This window comes from Ambystoma mexicanum, chromosome 2p (genome assembly GCF_040938575.1).
Source record: "Ambystoma mexicanum isolate Mex_15411 chromosome 2p, UKY_AmexF1_1, whole genome shotgun sequence".
Taxonomy (NCBI): Eukaryota; Metazoa; Chordata; class Amphibia; order Caudata; family Ambystomatidae; genus Ambystoma; species Ambystoma mexicanum.
In genome coordinates this window covers 106,020,809-106,048,468 of record NC_090923.1, presented here as the reverse complement: position 1 = coordinate 106,048,468, position 27,660 = coordinate 106,020,809, and the positions used below count along the sequence as shown (strand labels likewise).

At 46.5% G+C, this 27,660-nt stretch overlaps 1 protein-coding gene across 1 annotated transcript in view; it reads right to left on the bottom strand.

The window, feature by feature from the left end:
- COPG1 (COPI coat complex subunit gamma 1) overlaps positions 1–27,660 on the bottom strand; it is a 569,339-nt gene that overhangs the window by 141,980 nt on the left and 399,699 nt on the right. The window contains exon 20 of the mRNA XM_069643344.1: positions 6,836–7,007. Coding sequence (XP_069499445.1) covers positions 6,836–7,007 — 172 coding nt within the window. The remainder of the gene's footprint in view (positions 1–6,835; positions 7,008–27,660) is intronic.

Sequence of the window (27,660 nt, the reverse complement as noted above, 5' to 3'; positions counted from 1 at the left end):
CCAAGATCTAATAAAACGGCCATCAGGGCTTGTGGAATACTGTACCTAAGGTTCAAATCCCCCCGTACCACCAGTTGCAGTACTTAATTTGAAGCGATGCCACTAGTTCTAAAAAAGGATTAAGATAACCTGAATATGATCCTAGAGGGCGATACACCATAAGAAAGTGTATAGAATGGGAAGCTGAGATAGCTAGACACACGAGCAGAGCTTCCATTGCCAGCCCATGTGATAGGGGAATCATTGAAAATGTGAAAGATGCTTTAAAAATAATTGCTATTCCCCCACCAGGGTGAGGAGCCACTCTGTCCAGATCCAGATGTAAATCTAGAGGTAAACCCCTACCCCTTTCTACTTCCCCCCCTTCCTCACTCTTTTCCCCGACTTTCTCCCCTCCCATCTCATACCTCCCCTCTTCTACCCTCCCCTTCCTCCTCCTGGCCGCCTCCTCCAATCCCCCCCGAACCTGTCCCATCTCCCTTTCCCCTTCAGTTAATTGCTCTTGTCAATGTTTTATTGTTTGATTCATATTGTAATTGCTTCAACAGTTTTATTGTTCATGTTTTATGTATTGTTGTTCCATGTACAGCGCTTCGGCGTAAGGCGCTTTATAAATCAATAAATACAAATAATGTTGTAATCCTCAGTAAGTACCTGCGAGAACATTGGTGCAGACGTGACCGAGAGCAAAGTCTTGGTGAGACACAAGAGGTCGGGAGAGTATTCACGTAAAATGTCATGTACAGATGCCAGATGGGCGACTAAGGAGCGTGCGTTTGATAGGTAAGCACTCAAAATTGGAATGTTACCAATACTACAAACAGTAGGAACAGGACGGACAGTATTAAAGTTAGCAGGGAATACTGTACCAGATGGTGCAGGCTTGATTATAACCTCAAGAGATAATAGGTAAGGATATATGACTAAGCCCATCTAGCCGGTGTTAGGCAAGATTGTATGCAGTAACCTATGGGAGACTGCACCAGCCTTGTCCTCTTGGCAATAGCAACCCAACCTTTGGTATAGGTCTGGACTAAAGTTGGTAGAGTGACTGAGCAGCCAGGCTTATCTCAAGAGGGGTCAATGTGAGCTGTAGGGATGTTACATACAGTTTCAAAGTGACAAGTGTCTAAGTAACACTTTTTTTCGATTAAACAATTACTTATTAATCTAACAGTTTGTTTGAATAAGACTTCTTAAGAAGAGAGCAAATATGTAACACTTAAATATACTTCAAAAATACACGCTCTCAGTTTCAATAAATCAGTAGATACCCTTTTGGGATGGCACACAGACACTTCCTACACCCCGAGGTGACTTCAATAACTAGGACTATGTGGACATTGATATATCACTGGTACATTTAGAGCAATACGGAGTTTGGTGTCAAAAGGAAAAGGTTAGGGGAGGAAACAATGGTTAACAAGTTTCTCAAACAGGTACGCACTTTGAACTCCCCAATGCAATGTAGGCTAACCCTTTCCCAGCTATACAAGTAAAGAATTTATGACCTTTGAGGGACAGATCAAAACACAAAGTCAGAGGTTATAAGAGTCTTCAGGGAGCCAGGACAGCCAATGTTACTTGAGCAAAGTCTAGGGGACCCGATACACTTCTTGAAGGGAAGTAAAAAGTCTTGCACAATGTTATAGAGAGTTTTGCTGAAAAAGAAATCACTGCTGGGCCACAAGCTGGGAGGGTTACGGAGGGAAGAGCCTCAAGCAACTCTGCAAAAGGCAACAATGTCAAGTCTCCACTGAGAGCAAGCAAGTTACCCAACAAGAGGTAAGTACCTCTTAGTTCACAGTACCTTAGGTCTGAAGAAATTGGTTCCAGCTGGCTTCTGTTCCTGTTGTTGTATGGCAGATCATGTTGCTCCTGGGCCTCAGTCGTGGGGAAAAGAGGGAGGACATCTGGGACTCCCTCACTACCATTTGCAGGTCGGCAGCAGCAATGGGTAAATTTCAGATCAGTTTCAGCTTCTCGCAAATAGCACCACCGTGGTTCTTGGACACCTTGTGGACTTTCCTTGCTTCTGGGGTCCAGTCTCTGTTGAGGTGGCTCGGGCTTGGTCAGATCTGCTTTGAGGGAGTTTGGAGGACTTAAAGACGATGCACTTGATTCTGGTGTTGCTGTCCCTGGCACTCGGTTCCTGCAGCAGTAACGGAAGTACAGCCAACAAAGAGGATATCCAGATGAATTGGTCTTGGGGTTGATTGGTCCCACCAACCCAAGGGGAGAAGTCGTCCTTTGCAGGGCTTCTCTAGTCAAGGCGAATTCGGAGCTTCAGCACTGCAGCAGGGCTTCATCGGGCAAACCAACATCCAGGAGTTGCAGCAAGCTTCTCTTCCAAGTTCTTCTTCGGATTCCTTCGTCCAGTGGTCGACTCTGCCTTCCTTGCAAAAGACCTCACCTTTTATGCAGGTTTCTCCCATTCATTTGCAGCGTAGCAGTCATTCACACAGCAGGGTGGCTGTCCTCGAAGGACAGCCAGCCGGCCAATCACCTTTGGGTGCATTCCTGTAACCAAGGAGACTAAGCACAGGGAGTTTCGGGAACCTCCCTTGCTTCCTGCCCTGCCACACACGGTGGAGCCAGAGGGATGCGTAGGATTCTTCACAATGCAGACCACTCACTGGAGGTCTCCACATCAAATTACCTTGGTCCCCCTAAACTGTCAAAGCGCCCAGCAAGGGCAACAACCATACCAGGCCATCAGAAGGATGTGCTGATCTGTTTCAGGTAGTCAAGCAGCAAAGGTGATCCCTTAGGAGGGGAACACACATGAAAAAGCCTCATGAAAAATCAATCATCTGTTTGCATTGGATCAAGAGAGAGCAGAGCTTCACTGTCTGATTTATTAAAGTCCAAAAGATTCCGGAGCAGTATTGTCTTTGTCATTATGCTTGAAGATCATATCCCAGAAATGTACAAAGTTTCTGGTGCAGTGTGTCAGCTTGTATGCCAAACTGGAGGATAAAGGTGATTCAATCCACCAAGCATACACTTTGGCACCATTCTAACATTTGGTGGCCAGCCAATCAATGCTAGTCACTACATAACATTTTGCAGGCAAACCTGGAAGATGTGGATTCCAGCGAACTCCTGGACACCTATCTCTCCCCCTCAGGCAGACCCACACCTTCCTTTGTGAGCTCTTAGCTAGATATCACAACTGAAAAAGATCCTACATGATTATTGCCAGTCTTTACCAAATCACACAAAGGCAAAACAAAAAAGTCCTTGACAATGTGCCTGATCACTAGATTTCACAACATTAGTCATTGCGAGCCACCAGCGAGAAGAAGCTTCTTGTGAGGCAAAAGGGCTACTAACCGTGCAGCTGCTATGTTAAAGCACACGGCCACGAAATAGAGAAGTACAATTGTCTGGGTCAACCTACTGAAGCAGGGAGACTAGGGGACTATTCAGAAGCATGGCAGTAACCCCCAAACTTTGTGGCCCGTAAGAGCCACAAGTGTAATACGGATGAAACTTAATGTGGACAAAGAGAAGAGTATAACAAGAAAAAAGGTTGAGAGGGAATCACAAAAGTGAGCAGAAAGACAACTTGTTTACTTACACGCCATTTGCAGGTGTGAATATGTCCCAGTTAAGTGGAGGAAACACCCACACATTATGCAGTTGGGCAGATTCAGTACCTATTCACCCCTGTAACGCAGACCCCCCACAGAATGCAGCATGCAGGTGGCATGCATCGACACTGATGAAAGCACATCACCGATTCAAAAAGAGATGAGCTTTATGACCAGATCTAAAGCCTTTTCTGTTCACCTAGTCTACCTGCCAAGACCTGTGTACATGATAAAGTGCAATGCAAGTCAGGGTCTGCACAAACTCTTTCCTAGATTATAGAGCCACATAAACTTCTATGCTTGGCATGAGTGATTCCATTTTCTTTTTACATGCAAGGCTGGACACACCTGGCAGGATTCCTGTAGATTACCTTGTGGCACGCTACCCATAGGTAGCCATATTTGTTTCTAAAAACAGGCCTGGTTCGCTACGTTCACTCGGAGTTGCCTGTGTCTCATTAAAGCATTGCTAGCAGCAGCCAGAGACAATCGTGGACCATTTCATTTTTGCAGGTCTCACACGCGATCCAAGACTGCCCAACTGATTATATGTGGCTTGTGGTAGGCAGACATTTTTCTGTTAGGTTGAGTGTTTCAGCAAATTAAATTACCATCAAGCCCATTGTTCATTAATCTGCACATAAGGGATTCAAGCATGAATCTCCATAACAGACCTATTTGCCAAATATAAAAATACGTGGTCATTCTAGTGCTCCCAAAAATGCTCTGATTTTATGCAAATTAGAAGAGTGCTATTTCATTTCCTCTTGCTTACAGGTGGTTTATTTGCAGAATGAGGCCAAGTTATCTACTCATTGAATTGTTTGTATACGGAGTGAGTGAATTTTCTATTTACAGTGAATTTTATTTTTTCCAGACTTGGCAAGAGCGTTTATTTAAAATCTGGAGACTAGATACAAACAAGATGACCAGAGACCGTGCTAACTGACCCAAAATATATGATTGCAGTGTCTCATGAGTTACTGTATGAGGTTTTAAGCCTACAAACATCACTCTTTAGGTCACGCGCCCTTATAAGAGTACCCCCTCAATTTTCAATCAAACTTAAAGCACTAACCATAATCAAGCTTTCGTGCAGTAACAGGTCATGGGGAGGTGGAAAGGTGGTTGCACCTCCTCCACACCTGCTGTACTCTCCCCACCTTCTTCCCTCTGAACTTGCCTGGCAGCAGAACACTGCTTTTAAAAAAAAAAAAAAAGAAAAGAAAGCATGTGAGGAGTGCACCACACCAGCCCAACATCATACAGGCCTACTAAGTAACAAAGTTGTTCTGTAGTGCTGTCATTGACCCATCTGGACTGAGAGAGCCCACTAAGCAACAGCATATGAACCTTAAGGCAAGATGTTTGCACGCGCATATATATATATTTGTGTGTGTGTCTTAGTATTCGTATTATTGTATTTATATAGTGCTTTGGCCAAAGCACTACCCAGTAAGAGAACAAGAGCGGCATAAATAAAAAGTAAAACTTGGCAATTCAATGGTTAGCTGAGAAGGAAGCTGAAGTTAAGTATCAAAAAATGGGAAAGTAAGTGAGTTTTAAGGAGGGTGAAGAATGAATTGGAAGGGGCAATGAATCCCAATGTTTGTAGGCGAGAAGGGAAAAGGAACGAACACTGGAGGAAAAAAAAGGTTTTGGAACAGAAAGAAGGTAGAGTGATTGAGATCGGAGAAGTCAGGGAGGGGAATAGAAGACAAGAAGTGAGGAGGGATAAGGGAAGCCAACACCATGCAGATAAGTGAAGACAATACAGAGAAAGTGGAAGAGTAGACAAGGGTGAGAATGAGATTGGGAGACGAAGAGATTGAGAAATGGGCATGTAGAAGAAAGAGCAGATGGATAGCACAGTTGTAGACAGAACACAGAGGTGCAAGATTAGAGGAAAGGAGCTTAAGTAGGAGAGCAGAAGTAGGAGAGCAGAACAGTAGTCGATATGAGAGAGGAGGGGTGAGGCAATGAGAAGTGTGATAGCTTGAAAGGAGAGAAAATGATGGGTCTAGTAAAGGTTTTAGAGAGGTGAGCAACAGATTTGCGATGTGTTGTTGAGGTGAGAGGTGAAAGCTAGAGAGTAGTCGAACGTAACACTGAGATTACATCCTGAAGAGGAGAAAGAGGGAGGAAAAAGGCCAGGAGCAGCGTGGGAATGGGTGGAGGGAAAAAAGAATTTCTGTTTTCAAAGGGTTTAAATGGAGTACGTGAGTATGCATCCATGATGGGATGGAGGTAAGACAGGACGAAACAGTGGAATGCATTGAGTCAGAAAACGAAAATAAAGAAGAAAATCTGGGAGTCGTTGGCATAGAAATGACAAGACAATAAGAAAGACTGAATCAAAGAGGAAGTTTCTACAGGGAGAAATGTCCGAGAACAGAGCCTTGTGGGACACTGAAGAGTAGAGAATGATAAAATGAAAAATCACCATCCCAAGAGACATAATAGGAACCATCAGACTGATGAGATTTAAACCACGGCAAGACAGATCCAAACATACCAAGAGTAGAGAGAGAAGACAAAATGTAGGATGGCCACCATATTGAATGCACCAGATAGATCAAGAAGAATGCCTATAGAAGATAGTTCTTTTGACGTGCAGAGAGAAGGAAATTGGACACATCTAACAGAGCAGTTTGATTTGAGTGGTCCAGACACAACCCAGATTGGAAAGGCAGAAGAAGGGAATGTAGATTGAGAAAAGGAGATTTAGGTATAGACAGCACTTTCAAGATGTTTAGAAAGAAAGTGGAAAAGAAAAAAAGGGCAGATGTTCGAGAGAACAGGACGATCAAGAGACTATTTTTTCAATTTAGAAGAGAAAATGAATGCATGTTTAAAAGAGGAAGGAAATGAGACAATGGACAGAGAAAGGTTGGAAAGGACGTTTTCAGGCCCATCTTCAAAACAATGAGAAAAGATATGAACTGCACTTGCAGTGATGGATCCTTTAAGGTGCATCACTGCAAAAGGGCTCAATGAAACCACATCACCGCCGTCAGACTTTGTGAGTTCTGCTGTACAATAAATGGTCAAATATTGGGAGCACAGACTTTTGAATATTCACAGAGGGGTTGGATATGGGTGAAAATATGAGGAGCACAGTGCCCTTTCATTCTAGATTTGTAATTGGATTTTATACATATTTTGTATTCACAATGAGCCGTGCCCGACAGTAAAATGAGCAAACACCATAACAATCTCTCAGGATTGTTGCTGCTCACCTGCTGTTGGATCTTCTTCTGGCAGGGACACCAACGTGTAGCATGTGCCAGTGTGGTTATACGAAAGGGCTTTAGCAGGTACACAGCAAACTACTTCATATCCTTCTGTGGGTTCCATCTGAACTGTGACATTCTCCAAAATCTGATCGTTCAAGGTGTTGGTGCAATCAAACTGAAGTGGAAGCAAGACCAAACTGTGATTTCGGGTCAAACAATGTTGATAAACTATGCAGCCAGAGTTTTTTCCAAATGTATTTCTTGAACACAAGCTGATAAGGCATAAAATAATGTAAGAGGTAAAGAAAGATTGTAAGGCATCCACATTAGATTTAGAAGTACATATATACTGTGTCAGTTCAGACTGCATTCTATTAAGGGCTTGTTTGTTACAAAGCTGGACAATTCTCAAAGTAAAAACGAGATCTTCCCAAAACAACAAATATCAGGATTACCTTCACCTTAATAGGGTTCCGTCTCCTTCTCCTGATGAAGCTCCTTTGGTCCAATGACGTTTGCGGGAGGAGAATAACTAGGCCCTTCCGGCCTCGAAAGCAAAAGTCCCAGTTCAAAAAAGCGTCACCTTACCACTCTCTGGCATTGCAGGATTTATGGCCCCTAGAACCATTATTTTTGGCATTATCTAGACACAGGCTTTCTGGAGTACAATACCCCATGACTCACTCCATTGCATATTCTGGAGAACAGGCAGGTTACAGGATGTAAAACAAAGGGTGTTCTGGGAGTCTCCCTACCAGCACAAACATAGCCTATTGACTTTTTCTTGGGTGGATGGCCCCTGGGAGTGTGTGTCTCAACCACCTCTTAAACTTACTGTCCCTTTCACAGAGGAGAAATAACCCTGCATATCAGTCTTTGACCTGCCCAGGGGCAGTCCAGCACCGAAATGCTAGGCAATTCTCCTCTAAACAAGAGCACCAACAGCAACCCCAGACACGTGTTTCGGCCTACTCTGGCCTTATCAGTGAGGTGGAGCTCTGCCTCTCTAAGAACAGTGAGCAAGGGGACCACGTCTGGATTCCCCTGGTAACTTAGGGTGGGACCCAAAGTTACTTAATATGCAAAACAAAGGGGGGTATGGGATTCTCGCTACCAGCACAAACACAGCCCATTGACTTGTTCTTGGGTGGATGGCCCCTGGGAGAGTCTCAACCAAGTCTTTAGCTCACTGACCCTTTCACAGAGGAGAACTATCCCTGCATATCAGTCTGTGTTTTGCCCAGGGGCAGTCCAGCACCGAAATGGACAGAAACAAATATTTCTTCTCTGTGAAAGGGAAAGTGAGCTAAAGACTTGGTTGAGACTCTCCCAGGGGCCATCCACCCAAGAACAGGTCAATGGGCTGTGTTCGTGCTGGTAGAGAGACTCCCAGAACCCCCTTTGTTTTGCATATTAAGTAACTTTGGGTCTCACCCGAAGTTACCAGGGGAATCCAGACGTGGACCCCTTCCTCACTGTTCTCAGAGAGGCACAGCTCCACCTCACTGATGATGCCTAACAAGGCTGAAACACGTGTATGGGGTTGTTGTTGGTACTCTTGTTCAGAGGAGAATTGCCTAGCATTTTGTGGCTGGATTGCCCTTGGGCAGCACAAAGACTCATATGCAGGGATATTTCTTCTCTGTGAAAGGGACAGTGAGCTAAAGACTTGATTGAGACTCTCCCAGGGGCCATCCACCCAAGAACCGGTCAAAGGACTGTGTTCGTGCTAGTAGAGAGACTCCCAGAACCTCTGTAGATTACAGGAGGTAGCTGGAAGGAAGAACTCATAAGCTGCCTTTGCGTCCTGCCTCGACTTAATTCTGCTCTCCATTTCCCCACCTCTCTAGACTCACAATAGACTCACTTTCCCAAGCTCATAAATGATCACACTGTCTGGACTTGCCAAGGGGCAAATGGGCCTGCAATAACATGACTGATATTATCTAGGTGTTGGCTTGTTCTCGCTCACTGATAACTTGTCTCATGTTTGTCTCGACTTTCCTTTCCCCTCTTATTATTATTTACAAAGTATCCTTTGTACCACCTTTAATAAGAATTCCAACCGCTCCTCATGAAGTTCTCCCCTTAGCTTCTTCACTGTCGTTCTTTCTCTCAGTCTTACGTCCTCCTCGTTACTGCCACGATATGGTGTCATCACCCCCTCCCTTGAGTCTTTCACTATCCTCTTGCGCACAGGCCTTTTGAACCTCCTAATTTACACTCTTCAGCCATGATGTTACCATCTCCTCCTTCCACCGACCTTTTCCACTGCATTTCGGGGTAACTAAGTTGTCAAGCTGTCGAGCATCAGGAACCGTCTTGTTGGAGTTTGGAACCGCTGCTTAGCTGAACCAAATTCTGGCCCTGCGACCCTAATAACCCCTTGCAACGTAATCAAATACAGAAGTAAGAGCGCAAATATAGGAAACCTATGGTTGGTTTCTAGTGGAACTGGAGTAAAACAGACAAGTAGGATTATCTGTTTGCACCACCTCCCATTGCAAGATTTTACTGGACCATACCTCTCCCTTTCCTGGTTATGATTGGTTGGGTTGACCAAGGATAGTCCTCCTGGCTTGCCCTAGAGTGATGGGATTGGGCGAGGACTCATACTCTTTGGGACTTATCTCAGTTTTCACATTCCTGGAGTATTTTTCCTCGCCTTTTGGATTTTCCAAAATCAGTTTCTCTAACTACTAAACACAATCGGACAGACTATGCCGTTTCTTCTTGGGACTCGGGACTCTAAATGGCACTAGGCCTACTCACCGTAGCAGGGAAGGACTTTAGGAATATGGCAGGGGGCCTTATTTTCCAAAGCAGTATAACAGTGTACAATTGCTTTTTCAATGCATACCTTCAATATAAACTGTTTCTAAGTTACTAACCAGGTTTACTTTATTGCACAGAAAAGTACATGGCTGGTGTTCGAGTGAGAACCACCATTATGGATATATATATTTATATAGTAGGAGTTTGATATTTATACTTCGCTGTTATTTCTTTTGCATAGCGTGTTCAGGCTTAATAGTGTATCTTTATACTTTACTAACCATGCCTTAATGCTTTACAGCCTACCTTTATTGACTTTGGCTAGAACGAAGCGTCTTTTCCCTGACCGCTATAATAGTGAGAAACTAGAAGGTGCCACATCCACTAGTCCCTGGGGATCTGTAATCAGGTAGCCAGGACACGCCCATCATTTTGGATCCAGTTCATGGGGGTGGACCAGTGCAGGAGGATTACCTGGGTGAGGGGTCTTCGGGGAGTGAGACACTGGATGGTGACACGCAGTATCCCCTTCCCTGTAACACCTTTACCCCCATCCTACCCGGTAGGATACTTAGGAACTTTACCCCCCTCCTTTTTTACAACACAAACACTTTCTCACGGACAGCCCGCTCTAAGGGAAAACAGACTAACACCCGAGCAGTTTACCCGACATGTCCGAGGTGAGGTCAGGCCATTATCGACAATCACTCACACCTGAACTCGATTACACTTCCCCACACGGAAAGAAGACTGAGCACGTACGCACACTCTGAGCGAGGCAAAACACATGAGGAAACAGCAGTTTCGAGATGGCAGCCAAGAGTAAGAGAGCAAAGGTGACAACACCGAAGGAGATAGGAGGGAAATTCCCTTGACCTTTTCAACAATGAATCGTTACTTTCCTGAAACCTCGAGAGAAAGCGTAGAACCAGGAAACAAGGCGCAGGAATACTGCATTGTGTGTTAGAGATACCCGGGGCCCTCCTGCGTCAATAATCAAGGCGGGGAGAATCACCTGCCCTTGTGGCACTGTCCTTGGCTCCAAGAACAAAGCTTCTTCAATGAAAGCAACACAGCCGGTGAGTTGGAGAGACTGATAGAAGACCGGTCTGTGTGGACTCCAAGGTTGCAAGCAGCAACATTGTATGACGAGTGCTGGAATGAACATTGTTAAAACGTGTGGGATAAGAGACGCAAGTGAAGTGAACTGCTGATGAGTTATTAAACTTTAAAGCTAACTACAATACATTTGACAGAATGGTCCGGCACCGCGTGCATGCTCAATCGAGGGTCTGTGCAAGGTATCCAGCTGAGGGGTGCCGAAAGTAGATACATTTGATCCGAGCCCGGGAGAGTGTTACGCTCACCTCGTCTTTGTGGAGGTGTTGGGGCACGGTTGCAGCCCTCCCAGGAGTTAGATCACCCCCCATCCGGTCTTTCCCTCTGCAGATAAGCTGTGAGCAGCAGCAATTGGTGACACTGCTCCTGAGTGGATATGAGAAATGTGAGTGCACTGATCGGTGACTATTGTGCCTCTCGAAACCCTTCGACCCAAGCTGCGATTTCTGTGGGCATGTACCCATAGGGCTCACCTATTAATTATTGATGGTAAGCTCTCTGTCCTGCTACTTCTGGCAAGGGCGCTTGTCGATGGGATCTAGTTTCTTCACTGATCCCTGGTAATAGTCCAGTTCAGCTGCGACTATGCTTCCCCTCTTGTCTCTTTCCCTTTCGGTTCTCTCTTTGGCTCTTCTCGTTTTCTGTCTTGGTATCATTGCTCTCAATATTGCTGTTAATTCCTGAATAACATTTTCTTTTCTATTTTCTTACCAATAGATGGAAATGCGGCCCAAAAGCAGCTGTGGTGGAGCGGAACGCGGCCAGGAGGAAGATGGTTGAAACCGCAATGTCCGACAACAGGTGAGTGATGGTTTAAGGCAAAGCGTGAGATTCGGGGGTAGCGCAACCTTAAACAGAATGTCTTTTAATGTCTTTTAAGTGTCTAACCTTGTCTTTCATTTTTACTTGCAGGTGCTGCTGTCGCTGATGAAGCTTGTCGTGTTGCCGTGCCAAGATATGAAGATTTCAGCATCCCAGAAGATTTGAAGATGATCTGCGTGCCAGGATGAAGATGTCAGTGTTCCGGAAGATTTGGAGAAGAATGTCGGGATCAACGAAGACACGCTCAGGTGAGAGCAGGTTCCCCAGTTGGTAAGTATGAACGCAGGAAGCAGGATTTCCAAAGGTAAGTTTAATCCCAGGCGGCGATGAGCGTTGCGCTGCATAGAAGTGCAGAATAACGCAAAGTGCCTGCCTCAGGGACAAGAGCAGCTTATATAGCTGCGATCGTGGGCACGCCCAATAGGCCTGGCTTGCCTGCCACACCCTGCCACTCCTAGAGGGTGAGCATGTGCAAGGCAACCCAATAGCAGCAGCAGTCACACCCAAAAGTACACGTGGGGCTGCTTTAGTGATGGAAGTTGCCATGTTAAATGCTCCTTCCACCCAAAATGAGGTGTGATGTCCAAAATAAAAGCATTTTGTCCCAAATAAATGTTCTTGCTTATTGCTATTCATGAGCCTGGCGCAAGGACTGTGTCCATCCGGGGCCCCTGTGTATGTGGCCCTTTAATGTTTGCGTGCGTCCTTGGCCCAATGACCATGACCGAGAGGGAGATCATTTGACGGTGAATGAATAAAATGTAAATCGAAGTGGTCGTGCGACGGGTCAGGCAAAATCCTGCGCACATTCGAAAGTCTTCGATTTTGAAGAAATAGAAGAAGTTTGGAAAAATACATGAATCTGGTCCGTGCCCGACCGAGGGAGACCAATTGAAGAGTTAAAGTGGGTCTGAGCACGGCAGAGTGGGACCTGGGGTAAATAGTAAATCGCCCAAGAAGTTGTAGAAGTGAAAATCCTGAGTAAGAAAGAAACTTATGTGTTGTCGTGTTGCATCAGGCCCTCTGAAATAAGAGACTTTGAATGACAAAGTCTTTGGCACAGAAGCCGTGATGTTGAATTCTGGAACCGCATCCTCGTGCTAGAGAAGCCAGAGAGTGTGCTAAGCTCGAGTGTGCCACCTTGCCCTGTGCTGAAAACATGGGGAAGGGAAGTCAACGGCTTGAAGATTCTGACATATTTCTTGAAAACTTCTTTTGCATAACCTTCTTTTCCACACTATTTGTATTTAGAAGTATTAGCAATAGGTTTATTAGTATCAGCCTTTTTATTTTGAAAAGACAACACTAGGACTGCGTTATTATTTGATGGTCGTAGCTTGCTCACATCTTTAGATTTAGGATTAGATAGGTGTTTTTCAAACCCAGTTGAAGTTCAATAAACTCCCTTGAACTGTGATCACTTGTGGTTGGCTTACTGTTTGATACCATGCCTTCCTTACACCTCTCATAACCCTCCCTCAGGGCTTGCTCTGAAAATCCATCTGAACACCTGCTGTTATTACAGACTATTGGTTACCACGTCCTCCTGTTCGCTTTCACCCTCTTTACTCCAATCCACTTCCTTTTGCACAATCTCGCGCTCTGATGGTATCACTTTCTCCTTGAACTTTATCTCTCCCCACGTATTTCTGCTCTCTGTGCTGCCACTCCTCCACTCTTATTTATTTTTTATTAATTTTATTTATATAGCGCTAAAAGCCAGTGGGCGCTGAAGGAAAGCCCCTGAACGCTCGCACCAGAGAGAATACAACTCACTAGGGAAGAAAGGCCCAAGTTGATCTTGTAAGGATAACAAGTCTTAATCGCACACGCAGATGAGAGCAACAGCAAAGAACTCTACTGCTAAGAACGTTCTGCCGAAAAACATGATACAAGCAGAATGTTATAAAGAAACACATAGCCATCAATGACGTAAACATATACAGTTAAAACCAGCGTGGCTGGTTGGTGTGCGCCTATACAGAATCCACCTGCCCCATAAGGGATGCCAGGTCATTGGTTCCAGCCCAGTCCGTCCGTTCGTCCGTCTTCCATCTCAAGGGTGCCGCAGAGATCATCATCTTCTCACCGATGAAGTTTCAAAGAACAAATTAACTACACTCCTAACACAATGCTACTTTATCATTATACTGTGCACCTGGCAGGCTTTAAGATTGGCTCAAAGGAGGTTCTCAGGCACTCTAACCTCCACACACCCATTTCACACACTCCCTTGCGCGACATCCTTCTCCAAGGTCTCCACCATCATTTTGAACTATAGGTTATCCCTCCCAGCACCTTGCAATCCAAATCATACGATTGTCTCTCAAAGATGTGCACTGTCCATTCTCTTTGAACATTTCAGGGCTTGTCACTTTGGGGTTGGTGGTCAAATGACACCGGGTGCCATGGAATTCAGGGATCTTGAGGTTTTAGTCGTTATATGGGCTATAACTCGTGGTCGCCTGGGGATGGGCCAGTTTGAGATAACATGCATGCCAGGCGCCGGTTTATAATTGCGGCCTTGTAGGGCACATTCCTTGCAGATATAAAAAATCTTTGCAACTCTGTTAGAACAATGAATGAGCTTTATGGCGTTTGGGGGTATGGGTTGTCCTCACGGGAGCTTGGGCATGGCTGGAGATTTCCCTCATCTCACAATTAGGGCCTAGTGCATGAAATGCTGCATTCACCACGCAAGCCTGGTCTCCAAACTATGGTTACAAAGATCTACATAGAATGCACTGAGATATCTACAAAATGGCAGACTTGCTCGCGCCTTGGGCTATACTATGTGGGTTGACTATATTGGGGTAGGGTCCTACAACCATCCCCCCTCTCCCCTGACCCATCATAGTGCTTTGAATGCCTCTCTCCTTACTCTAAAGCACTTAGGGGGCTGGGCCAGGGTCACCCTCTTCCCAACAGCGCTCATGTCCACAACCTCTGCTTCTTCCACCACTCTAAAGCCTTCTCTAAACACAAGCCTCAGGCTCCTACAAAACCATGCCCAGCAACTGGGCTTGGGTGCTTTTATATGGTTTTCCCACCTCCCACTGGGTGGGAATCTCAGTGTGTAGCTTTATCTTTGTCTTTTAATAGGGAGAGGGCTATGGTTGGTTGTTTGCTCACAGTGCACAGGGGGCTGATTGGGCTCAAGGGATTGAATCAAGCCTATAAGTGGCCTGTTAGGTAGATGTTCCTTCTTGAGTGAAATTCTCCCCACTTTGTGAGTCCCCAAACATTTTTGCTGGACTATTGGATTTTTGGACTGATTCTTCTGAGCGAGTGGGAACCTTTTTCCAAACTCGCACAACAGCTCATTTTAGTTCATACCTCTCAGCCCCCTCCCCAGCTACCCCCCCCCAATTCCCTCGCTCGGTGGGCTCGTACGCGGCCCCCTCCACTCAGGTGGGCTCCCCATCCTTCAGGGCCCATTGCGCATTGAGCGGTTTAAATGTTAAAGCGGGGAAGCGCTGGTCGTAGTCTAGCACCGGAGCCCAGACATTCTGGAAGCAGTGCAGCACCCCCGACCTTGCTGCGGTCACTTTTTCCGCGCTCAGGATGTCCCATAGCTTACTCCACCAGTGGGCTATACAAGGGCCGTCCGGAACTTCCAGAAGCGGACAAACACAGTTTTACCTGCCAAGAGGCATTGTGTTACCAGTTTCGCTCTGTTTCCGGAGCAGGGGTACCCAGGAGGACAGTTACGGGTTCCAGGGGGAGTGTCCGCCCAGTAATTTGTTCAATCATCGCCAGGCAACGTTCCCAGAATTGCCGGATCTTTGGGCACGTCCACCACATGTGGAAGAAGGAGCCAGGCTGGGAGCATCCCCTCCAGAAGGCGGCGTTCACCTGTGGGTTCATGTGGTGTAGTCTGAGGGGGGAATAGTACCAGCGTAACATAAGCTTGTATGCGCATTCTTTATTGGTGATACAGGTCGATGAGGCATGGGTGCGTGTCCAGATGTCCATCCAGGTCTGGTCGGCCTCCCATTGGGCCATGCATCGCATTCTAGCGGTTAGAAAGCCCCCCAGGGAGCGTCTATATAGGGAGGAGATCCTTCCCCGAGCTGGTAAGTCCTTAGGCATCAGTTCAAGGGAAGTAAGAGGGCAGGTGGCAGCCTGGAGAGTCTAGGGATCCGAGCACCAGTGTCGGAGCTGGCAGTAGGTGAACCTGTCCTTTTCCTGGAGTCGGAACACTACCTTGCATTGTTCAAAGCTGCAGGGAGAGTTCCCCTCGTACAGTTGCTCCAGCGTCTCGAGGCCGCCATCAATCCAGTTCTGGAAATTACGTGGATTAATCCCTGGTGCGAAGTTTGGATTGAGAAAGATTGGGGAGAGGGGGCTTTGACCTCTCGGGATTCCTTTTTGTTTCAGAGACCAGTCCCAGGAGCTTAGTGTGTGCTTAGTTGTTAGTAGAAGGTTGTTCCAGTGTTCTCTCAGGGCGGGCTGGATGTGTGGGAGGAATCGCAGGGGGAGCGGAAGTTGCGCTTGCTCCAGTTCTACCCATCTAGGGCGGTCTGAGATTATCTGCCAGACACGGACGCGTGCCAGTTGTGCTGCTGCCCTGTAAGCCCGCAGGTCGGGGATCCCAAACCCCCTAGTCTGGAGCTACCAGTCAGGGTTTTGTGGGGGATTCTGGCCTTCTTGCCTAACCATATGAACTTCAGCATTTTCTTCTGCAGATCCTGGAGAGCTGAGTTTGGGATAGCCACTGCGAGGGAGGAGCACGCGTATAGGAATCTTGGAAGCAGGTTGATTTTGGCAGCAGTAATCCGACCCATTAGTGAGATTTCCTGAGTGGACCAGTGCTTTAGATCCCCCTCCAATTCCCGGAACAATCTGGGGAAGTTTCCCTGATATCGGTCTCAACGGACTGCCGTGATGTGAACTCCCAGATAGCGAATGGATTGTTTCTTCCAAGCGATTAGGCACAGCCTGGACAGGGCTTCTTGTTCTTCCTGATGGAGGCAGATGCCTAGGGCCACCTATTTAGCAAAGTTGACTGTGAAACCGGTGACCTTCCCAAAGTTCGATAATTCGACCAGGGCGTGCTCTGCTGAGATGTTAGGTTCTGAGAGCGACAGCAAGACGTCATCGGCGTATAATGCGATTTTGTATTGGTATGGCCCTACTTGGGGACCCTTAATGAGCTTATTCCGTCTGATTCTTTGGGCAAAGGGTTCCATTGTTAGCGCGAAGAGAAGAGGTGACAGCGGGCAGCCCTGCCTCGTCCCATAGGTCATAGGAATCGGAGTTGATAAGGCACCATTGATCCTCAGGAGGGTTTTGTGGGATTTATAGTTGGCCATTATCATGGCTCGGATAGTTGGGCCGAAGCCAAAGTCCTCTAGGGTGAGCTCCATGAATGACCAGTCTACTTTGTCAAATGCTTTGGTAGCATCTAGGGCCATCAGTGCAAGACCCTGGGAGCGTCGATGAGCTATTTCGGCCAGGTTCAGGGTTCGCCTGATATTGTCCCCCGCCGCTCTGTTCAGGATGAAGCCTGTTTGGTCAGGGTGGATTATGGTCGGGAGAATGTGTGATAGCCGATTGGCCAGGATCTTGGAGTAGAGGTTAGCATCTATGTTCATCAGGGCGATTGGCCTATATGAGGCTGGGTATCTCGGGTCTTTCCGTGGCTTGGGCAGGAGGATTGTCATGGATTCCTGCATCAAGGGGGTCACAGCGCCTGACTCATTAAATGAGTTGAAGAGTGTCACCATAGTGGGGATTAGTTGAGGCTTGAAGATTTTGTAGAATCTCGGGGAGAATCCGTCTGTGCCCAGGGCCCGAGATTTAAGGGACTTGATGGCTTCGTCGACCTCCTCGTCCGTGATCGGGGCCTCTAGGCTCTCCCTTGTTGCGGCGGGCAAGTGTGGCAGGGCCGCTCCCCGCAGTTATTCCCTCTGTATGGACCGGTCCCGTGGGGGTGCAGTCATTACTTGGGTGAGGTGGTCTATTGCCAGCTGTTGTTTCTCCTGCTCAGAATAGTGCATCCTCCCTTGTGGGTCGCGTAGCCCCGTGATAGTATTGATACGCCTTGTTTTAGCCAGTTTGGCTAAGAGAAATATGTTAGCTTTCTTGTTCTTGGCGTAGTAGAATTGTCGCGTCTTGGCCATTAGTTGTGCAGTATGTTCCGCGTAGTGAGCTTCAAGTTTCTTTCTGGCTGTGCGGATGGCACGTTGCATCCCGGGGGACCACTCCTTCCTCTTTTGAGCCTCCTCTGCTACTTGCAGTTCCTGCTCGAGGGCTAGCCGGGTTTGTCAGCGGTTTTGGTGGAATGCAACCCTTTGTGCTATCAGGGCTCCCCTGATCACTGCTTTCATGGAGTCTCAGTTGTTTGCGGGGGAAATGTCTGTGACCGGGTTTTCCTTGAGGAAGTTTTTGATAGTGGTTGTGATCCTGTCCCTGACCAGCATGTCATTAAGGATTGGGTCGTAGATTGACCATCTGCGTGCGGGATTGGCTCTGGGGTTTTGGAATCGGAGTTCCAGGATTATTGGAGCATGGTCTGATAAGATTCTTAGGCCGATAGAGACCTCGTTGGCATATGCGAGGGTCTGGGGCGAGGTTAAGAGGAGATTGATCCTCGAGAAAGTTCAGTGGACATGGGAGAAGAAGGAGTAGTCTCTCTCGGTAGGATGGAGCACCCGCCACGAGTCCACCACATCCAAGGTTCTGAACAGTCGTAGGAGGCTGAGGGCTTGCGTGAAGTCTCCCGCGGTGGGGGGGTGGGATTTGTCTTTGGTGAGATCTGGCACTCCGTTGAAGTCCCCCCCCCATTACTGTTTGGCCTTCTGTGAAGCCCGAGAGGGTGGCGCCCAGAGAGTCATAGAAGTCTGCTTGGCCCGAGTTGGGGGCGTAAACTGAGATGAAGGTGAAGAGATCCCCCAGTAAGAGGCATTTAACAGCCACGAAGCGGCCCTCAGGGCACGAAATAGAGTTTAAGATCTGGGGGTTTAAGTCTTTCCTGAGAAGAATCACTGTGCCCCCCCTCAATTTCTGTACGATTGACTTGCGTTTAGAGGGGGAATTCAGCCCGTTAACATTTAGCGAGAGGCATTGTAGTGTCTGATGCTCGGGAGTCTGTGACCCCTCTGTGGCTTGTGGCGGCGGGAGGGGGCCAGAGGATAGGACGTCAATTGCCGTCATAGGTGAAGGCTAAGTGCGAGTTGTCCTGCTCTTGGGGTTTTAACAGGGGCCCCCAACGGGGGGCCAACTTTTCAACTAGTGGTTTAGGCAGCATTGTGTATGCGGCCAGCCCCCTGGCCAACAGGGCCGGTTGAGACATTTGGATGACTTGGGTTTCCAAGGACAGAGATGGAGCGAACCTTGGAAAGGGCATGGGCAGTGGGTGAAGCCCGCCATGTTAAGGAAGCAAAGATAGCGGCTGAGTCGGGCACAACAAATTGGTGCATCGGAGAGCTGGGCGCTCAATCCGAGGATGCAACCCTGGTTCCTGTGGCAAAGCCCAGATGGCGTTTATGTCCTCCTATTGTTTCGGGGAGCTCTCGACCATGAGGACCATCTAGGCCGCGGGGCTGAGGCGGGCTCTGGGTTCCCGGCCGCTTCTGAGCTCGCTGATGTGGCATCCTCGGGGTGCGGCTGGATGCATGATCTTGCTGGCATCTTCCAGGCGGCTGATTCTCCGCAGGGTGCCGTTATATGAAAATTGCAGGGCTGTTGGAAAGAGCCACCTATATCGGACCTGTCGCTCTTGGAGGAAGATGGTTAGGGGTCGGAGTGCTTTTCTCCTCTGGGGGGTTAGCAGCGAGTGGTCTTGGTAGATCTGGAGAGGCTGGCCCTGAAAGGAGATCTTGTCTTGGGAGCGACTAATGGCTAAAATGGCCTCTTTCGTGGAGAAGAAGTGGACCCTGGTGATGACATCTGGAGGGTGGTCCGAGGCAAAGCCCCGGCGCAGCCTGTGGGTGCGGTCAAGAAGTAATAGGGATTTGTCCATGTCTGGGAGAAGGGCTTGGAAGAAGTCCCCCACGTATTCCGATAGCTTCTTGTCCGGGACCGAGGATGGGATTCCCCTGATTCAAAGGTTGTTGCGGCGGGCCCCGTTTTCCAAATCTTCTTGTTTAAACTGCAGGATTTCGCATTTGTTTTGCAGGGCACTCACCGCTGGCTGGATCTCACCCAGCGTGGTTGCCTGGTCCTGGGAGCGGTCCTCGAACTGCTTTTCTCGGATTATACTACCTACTTTAGCAAGCTTCTATAGTCTTATCCACCTTACGTTTCTGCGTATATGCATCTACTACATCTCTTGTCACTTATCTTCTACGTGTGTATGGTTTTCTTCATATTCGCATATATTATGACTTTGTTGCTTCCGTTACATCTTCATTCTTTGGACATCTATACATCAGGTTTAGTGCGTCTATGTATCTTCACTCTTCATGATGTCACTTCTCGTCTGTCCGAATTTACTTATAGCTCTTCTATGTGAAGTGGTGTCTGCAAACTCGTGCCTACCGCCTCTGTTCAAGGGTGCATTCACTCCGGTTGCCAGAGTGCATAACGTCTTTCATACCTTCAATGTGGTATTGGGATGATATCATGTGTCGTGCACAGTGCTTTCTTGCTGCTCTTCCAGTATAACAAAGGTGACGGGGTGGGCTCTATACATCTGCCTCTCTACAATGTAACTGCTTCCACCAGCTTGTCTTTAAGCACATATAAAAATAACCGAAATCCCCAGTGTAAAAGACTAAGGTGATACAAACGTATACCTACTGCATTATAAAACAAAAGGGAAATGTAGTTTCCTAGTACTGATACTCTGAAGGACTGATCAGCTTCTCCATGACAAATAAGCAAAAGTCCAGCGAAGTGAAGCTGAGGCTTTCACTTCTCTGTAAAACGTCAAGACAGGTTAAAAACAAAAGCAAAACGTTTTTGTACCCATAGAATACGGAGCGAAAGTTGCCTAAAAGAAAAATCTTTCCTAACAGCGTGTCACTCAGTGCCAGCGTATGTTGGCCATGGTAGTAGTATGAGATGGGTCCGTCACCTGGCTGGAGACAATCACAATGGCACATTACCGGTCAGTACTGAGGGTTCAGACTCCCCATCAGCCTTTCCTCTACACATGACGTTGGTAGCGACTAATGTGATTTGTTCCTGAAGGTCATGTGACACACAATGAGCTCTGCAGCGCCGCAGACAAGATGTTAACGCCTCATGTCTTCCTGAAAGTTGAAGGTTTAATGCAGGAAACCATTTACCAAGGCGTTTTTCCTCTGAAAACGATTTTCGTGCTGAGGATTCAATATTCTAATTTCCCTGCAGGCCCAATGTAACTGTTGAAACATTGGACGACTACCAGTGTGCTCTCATTTTCTAATTCACATGCTGAAAACATAAGACTGCAGCTCCACAAAGCCAGTAGTAGGTTGGGGCACAGAGGGAAAACAGGCCTTGTTAGGTTTTGCAAAAGACCTCTCTGTGACAACTTTAGAAAGCCCACCTTGGATGAACAGGTAGACACCCCTTAGGTTTAGCCTGAACTACCCAAAGGTTTGGTAGCAGTGGCTGAGCAGCCAGACTTGTCTAGGAGATTTGAGGTCTGTAGTGAGGCACACAGTACTGAGAGCATACACTTAGTTCAAGTAAACACTTGCACACTAGCATTTATAAAAAATAACCATTTATTTTACATACACCAAAACTGATGCATTTAAGTAAGGTAAATACTATCACACAGCATTAAACACTGAATAGTTGCAATATCCAAAAATATTTTAGAACAGTTATAAGGTAACACAAAGTAGCAGACACGTCTGAAACCAGTATCTAAACTTCAGACCAACACTTGTACAACTTCAGTTAAACCCTGCTTAACCAATCTTAAGAAGTCCAACCCTATTGTAGGTGAATCTCAGAGTTTCAAACGGGCGTACGGGGGTGGGGGGGCAAGAGGGGCTGCAGTGACCAAGGGCGGAGGGAAAAAACACAGGTAAACAGCAAAAGGGGTAGAGTCTATGTAGAGTTGTTCAAGTTTACGGGTAAGTAGCAGGAGATTTCTTTTCTATAGAGCACAAAGGGTTGTCCACCTCAATGTAAGGCTGGGAGGGGATGCAAGTAAGAGCTTAACTGCAACCCTCTGAAGCACAGGAACAACAAAGCAGGCCCCAGGAAAGTACTAGAGGCTAAACAGTACCTTGTAGGTGAAGAGGCTTGTGCAGCAGGACGCTCCCCATGGAGAGGCAACATCAGACCTTGGTTCAGGATTCTTGGCCTTGGCGACTGAAGAAAAGAACTTGGAATGGATCTGAGGGTTGCTCTCGAGTAGTTGGACTCCCAGCAGAAGATCTTCGCAGCACTGGCTCGTTGGCACCATTTTAAAGGCCCGGTTCAAGGTTGGTTGTTGCAGGGTAGACTTTGCTCCGGTTCTCATTCCACATCTCGGCTGAGGGAACTTTCAGGAGCAGGATCCAGTCTCTGGAGTTCCAGAAGGATGCCTGCAATGTTTCAGACTAAAGCGTGCTTCGGAGGATGTGGCACTGCAAAATGGCACAGGAACCCGGGAATTGGTGAATTGAGGGCTGTGGAGGTCACAGCTCTTACGGGGTGGGCCTAGGTAGGGCCACCAGTCTAAGGGAGGAAGTCGTCCGCTTTGGGGCTTCCCTGTGGCACAGAAGTTGAGGTTGGGACTGCAGTGGTTACTCAGATGGCTCTGACAGTTTCTGGAGGTGGCTGTGTATGTCCTTCTTCTTCGTCGGATCTTCAGTTTCAGTGGTCGACTGAGTTTCTGCTCCAGGACCCCCTCCCCGTTTATGTAGGAAAACTGGCAGAGCCCATCAATCACCAGGTATGCATTCATTCACACCTAGAGGATGGTTGTCCAATGGGGTCAGCCAGCCTCCCAACAAACTGGTTCCATGCAAGTACACTGCAGGACAAAGACCAGGGGCGTTAAGGTCACCTCCCCCACATCCTGTCCTTTCATGCACTCCGAGGCTTGGCAGGCTTTACAAGGGAAGCCCCGCATAGACAAAAGGCTTATCGAGACCTCCCCCACAAAGGCAGGTAGAAGAAGGCTCAAGAAAGACCAAGTCATCAAGGAAAGGCTTAGAAAAGAAAATCCACCATGTTAAGCAAATGGTGACTTTAGTGTCCCTTGCCACAGGTATGATGGCAGCCTGCAACAAAAGTCCACAAAATGTTGTACAAAAAGGTACACTGCCACCAGCCTGTCAGATGAACTTGGAACAGTAAGTAAAAGTTTCTGAAAAAGTGAGAAAGTGGGGTGTGCTGATCTCACAAAATAAAATACAAGAGGGACAAAAGGGTGTTCCCCTGCCCTGGTAATGTGTTGACACAGGTAAAATAAAACGGGTAGGCTCAAGGAGCTCCCCAGCAACACTGTACAGAAAGTGTTGTGTGCTGCAATAATACATTGGAGATGCCAGAACATATGGAGCAAAGCATATCTCCATTAAAACGTATCAAAAAGCTGGCCGTGGCTTGGAGCGCCATCGATGTGGCAGAATGACTAGTTCGTTTAGGAACCACCACAAGTGTAGCCATGGCGATCCACAGTCCCCCGCTGCCCATTCACATGGGAGGGTGGGGCTGGAGGCGTGTCCGTCACGTCCAATCCTGGAGGTTGGACGCCGCCAGGATCGTCATGAGAATACATAAAGCTAAGTCTCAGACGCGGGTGCGCGTTTGCAATGCGCGGTAGGAGGCGAACGGACACGAACGCTGTTGAGGTAAGGAACACCTCGCAGCAGTTGCAGACACTTTAATGGGCTCTAATGATAGGTGCTTCTAGAGGTACTGATTGTATATCTTTCCCCACAGGAAAAGGATCCTGATACACGTGCACAAGTGTAAGGCGTCACTTGTTGGGATATTAAGCTAAGGTAAACGCTAAAATGGGATTCTGATGTAGCAATGAGAACTCCTAATTAATAATATATATGCCTAAGCCTGCAGTAAAGGATACTAATGAATGTACTTTCACTCTTTTCCATGTCCACGTATCCTTCATTATTCACCCACAGGGCGGTATGTATATTTGAAATTTGTATTCAATGTTTGCAATGATAATGGAATTGTGTTGATGTTGTCGAATTACAGCCCTGAAGATGGTGCATAGCACCGAAATGCATTGGCTAAATTAGCTTACACTTTAAAGCGAGGAATTACTTACTTCGCCTTAAATATTGTGTGAATAAAACACAAGAATACTTTTAGTATTCCGGCTAAATTGTTTGAAAAGAATTTCTGATTTTGGAATATCGAAAGAAACTACTAAATGAAGTATATATAAATACAGGTTTATAAAATACTGAGAAAAGAATTGAGCTCCTAATAGGGAGCAAGGAAGAGCACGAGGTTCTACAGAGTGGTTCCCACTCTGTTTTTCTTTCTGACAGCTACAATCTGTTTGCCAGGTTTACCTACTTTATTGAATTGATAATAAAGTAGTATGTCGCCATATTCTTTGAGTCTGTCCAGTTATTGGGCCCCGAGATCATTTATTTGGTAATCCCATTCGGCACGGGAGTGGCCCAGGTGCTATTGCACAATATTATTACAATTTTTGCAGTACATTTAGTGGGCACATGCGCATTTACCGCGTCAGGCTACTAAAAGCGGATGGTGCCTTTAAATGGCTTTGCGACAAAGTTCTTCGCTCGTTCTTTGGCCATGTTTCTTGGCCTTCTTAGGTAAGCAAATCCCTAATCTGGTCATACATTTGCCCAGTAACGCTGCTGTTTTCTTGGGTTACTGCATGCCATTTGTGTGTGGACCCCAGGAAGTGGGTGGGACTGCCTGGGTCCTATTACACAACCTTAGTGCCTGAAAGTCTGGTGTGCATGCATGAAAGAAACTCACAGTGGCTGGCTGAGTAAGTGGGGCAGATCCTTACCATTGGCAGGCTGGTTTTTTCCATGAGCCTGGATTTGGGATAAAAGAAGGACTCCTGCAGCCATTCGAGCAGATCAGCTTTGCAGCCAAGTATCCTGTGTAGCTATGCAGCCGACTTGAGACCCGCGGACTGAAGAGGCCTTGTGACCTTTCCTGCTATTGCCATCGTGTAGCCCTGCTTGACTTCCTGATCTGAGAAGACCATCTGCGGTGCTACAACCCTTACACTGGTGGGACGAGCCAGTCTCAACGTCTTATCACGTTCCTGAGCCCTCAGAATCATTCCTGGACCACCCAGTGGCATGACCAGCTGTAGGAATTTGGCAACTACACCAGAAGCATTGCAGTTCCGCCTTTTAGCCCGGAACTTCGGTGGTCACCAGGCTGTGGTACAAACCAAATTCCTGCCAAAGTTCAGCTTCCAAGCATCAAGGGATGCTGCACAGGTATGACTTCTTAGACTGCCACTGGAGAGACACCTGCTGTTGCATGTGTGCAGTGACCGTTGCTGGAATCAGCTTTCCTCGGTCTGATAGAAAGTCCTGAAGAGGCCTCCATCGGTACCTACTGTATTTCAACTCATAAAGGGTTGCATTCAGCTCCTGGACTCATTCAGCTCCTGGACTCGATTGGAATCCGACCTGCACCCACAGCTTCTTGGCATCTTCTACTGGATCCAGCAGAGGGACAACCTACCTCCAGCGACTCTCAGTTGACCTGCCTATTCACTTTAGTAAATCGGAGTAAGGGTGGTAAGTAATCACAATCGTTACAGCCACTCTTGTCTCCACTATAATAAACCTTAGAATAAACGTTTGTTTATTCCATTCCTTTGCTTTTTAAACATTTGTTCTGAAAGCTGTCCTAAGAGATAGAAAAAGCATCACACTCACCTGTAATATTCTTGAGAAACCTTCTGGAGCATTTTGCATCACCACAACAACTTTCCTACCTTTGTCCCTTCTCCTGAGAAGCAGCTTTTGTGATTTTTGGGCACAAGGCCACTTTCAACATAGGGACTGGATTTCTAAAGGTAGGGTATTATTCTTGTGAACCGGTTTGCCTTACTGGATCATTAATTACCTTCCTTTAAGGTGTTTAAGTGAATTCTATTCATTTCTACAAATTAAAGGGCGCTGTATATATTTTTGATAACCGAGTGTTGTGTGATAATACCTGCTTGATTAATTTTTCTAGTGTGTGTTGGGCCTTTAATAAATAGAGTATTTTTGTACTTATCTGTCTAAGCAGAATTATGGTGTGCTTCACTGTGTGGACACATTTTGGACCCCTGACCACACTCATTCAATCACTCCTGAGACTTCAACCGTGTCCACTCTGCACGCTTACCTTGGTTGGGTTTGGCTAACCTCTCAGAGATCCCCTGTTCACTACAACTAGGGTGGCCTCCTGAAATCTTTACACCAGACCAGATTTTAGAAATCCATTTTAACAAAATGGTGGATACAGTGGGATACGTTTTTGGGCATCTGCGAGGGGTCAGTAATGCGAGACGGACAACTGCTTGCGTTTTTCTCAGAATTTAACTTATTAAAAGAAAACAATGCAAATAAACCTTCGCTAAACCTACTCTATCAGGGAGTTCCCTACCTAGTCTAAGAACGAAGGGGGGATCACTCCTAACAAATAAAACTGGCACGGACACTAAAAAAAGATTTAAAAAAATTAAGATAAATCATATACTACATAAATGTGTAAATACAAAACATCCAGTAATTCAGACCTTCACCTGTCCTGTGTAAATCCCTTCCCTAGGATTGTTCAGAGTCAAATTTTCCAAATGTTCGAAAGGAAAGTCTTGAACCAGTTCTTGTAAGTGCCAAATCAAACTAATGTTCCAACAACAACAAAAAAAAAGAATCAACCGGTAACAGTTCTTCAGCTTTCTGTTGAAAAGTTCCAACTCCAGCTAAGAAAACAGCATCTATGGTAATCCTGGATATACCCTTTCCAAGATAATTTTGCCACCGTTCAAGATTTAAATGAACAACTTCTTCTTCAACAACATTTCAAGTATTTATGATCTCTGCAGTGTCATTGGTATAATCATCAGGATGCTTCTTCTAAGTGGGGTTACTTTCGTCTTGACAACCACCCTCTGCTACGGTTACGTTTGGAACAGACTAACCACCTTTAATGTAACATCCACTGACAGTATTATACACAACCACAGTTCTGGTATTTCTGCGTCAACTTTGAACGTTATGATTATTAGGCAATTTAAAAGACAAGACTCTTCAACCTCCACACGTAGGCAAGGTACTCTTTCCTATGCTGTAAGAAAAAAAGGGCAGCCTCTTTGCCTCTTCGGTCTGTCTTACTGCCACCAGTATAATCTGCCTTTGCTTCCAGACTGTTTTTTTCTAAACGTCACCAGTCTCAGCATTACAGATAGTTGACTTAATCAAGCACCCAGCTCCCTTCCCCAACTTCATTCACACCTTCTTGGTTCCAGTAGCTACCCTGAAGCCACACTTCCAGCTTTGGATAACAATCTTGCACTTGTATCAGAGGGCACTGGACCTTTGACAACAACCTCAGAATTCAGGTGGCTAGATTTTAACAGGGGTAGTGTCACTGTACAAAGGGCTCACCTCTTGGCTTGGGTAATGCTTGTTCTTCTTGTAAGTTTAATAACTTCTATATTTGATGAACATGTGTTCTTGATGGTATAAGGTTCTATCTTCAAAAGAGAATCAGATTTAGGTACATGCAACCACTCTTTGAGGAAGATCTTTAACTTTAACAAAGTGTCCTTAAGTGTATTCCCTCTTAGTTACACAGAGATTGGCTTTGACTCTGGTCAGGAACTACAAGTGTTCACACCTAACCTCTCTTTGATGTGATCAGTCTTGTAACAATTTGTGAAAGTCAGCTTTTATGTTTGAATGATTTGAAAAAGCATTCCCCTTCTTAATTGGCGACATGCAATCACTCCAGTTTACAGTTTAATAACAGGAAATTAAAAGCTTTTCGTTATACGCGAGCACTCCGACTTGTAATACGAGTGCGCGTGATAAATTCCATTGTTAGCAGGACTCTTCACAACGAGGAACAGTTTCTATTCGCTTTCACTCTTGCACAAGTTAATATGGAGCTCAGAACGGTTACCTGCAAGGTTTTCAGAGTGAACCTGAACACAGAGCTTCACTCACCGGCTCCAGGAACACTGCGTTTGTGGGCTGCTTCCACTTCCTGAC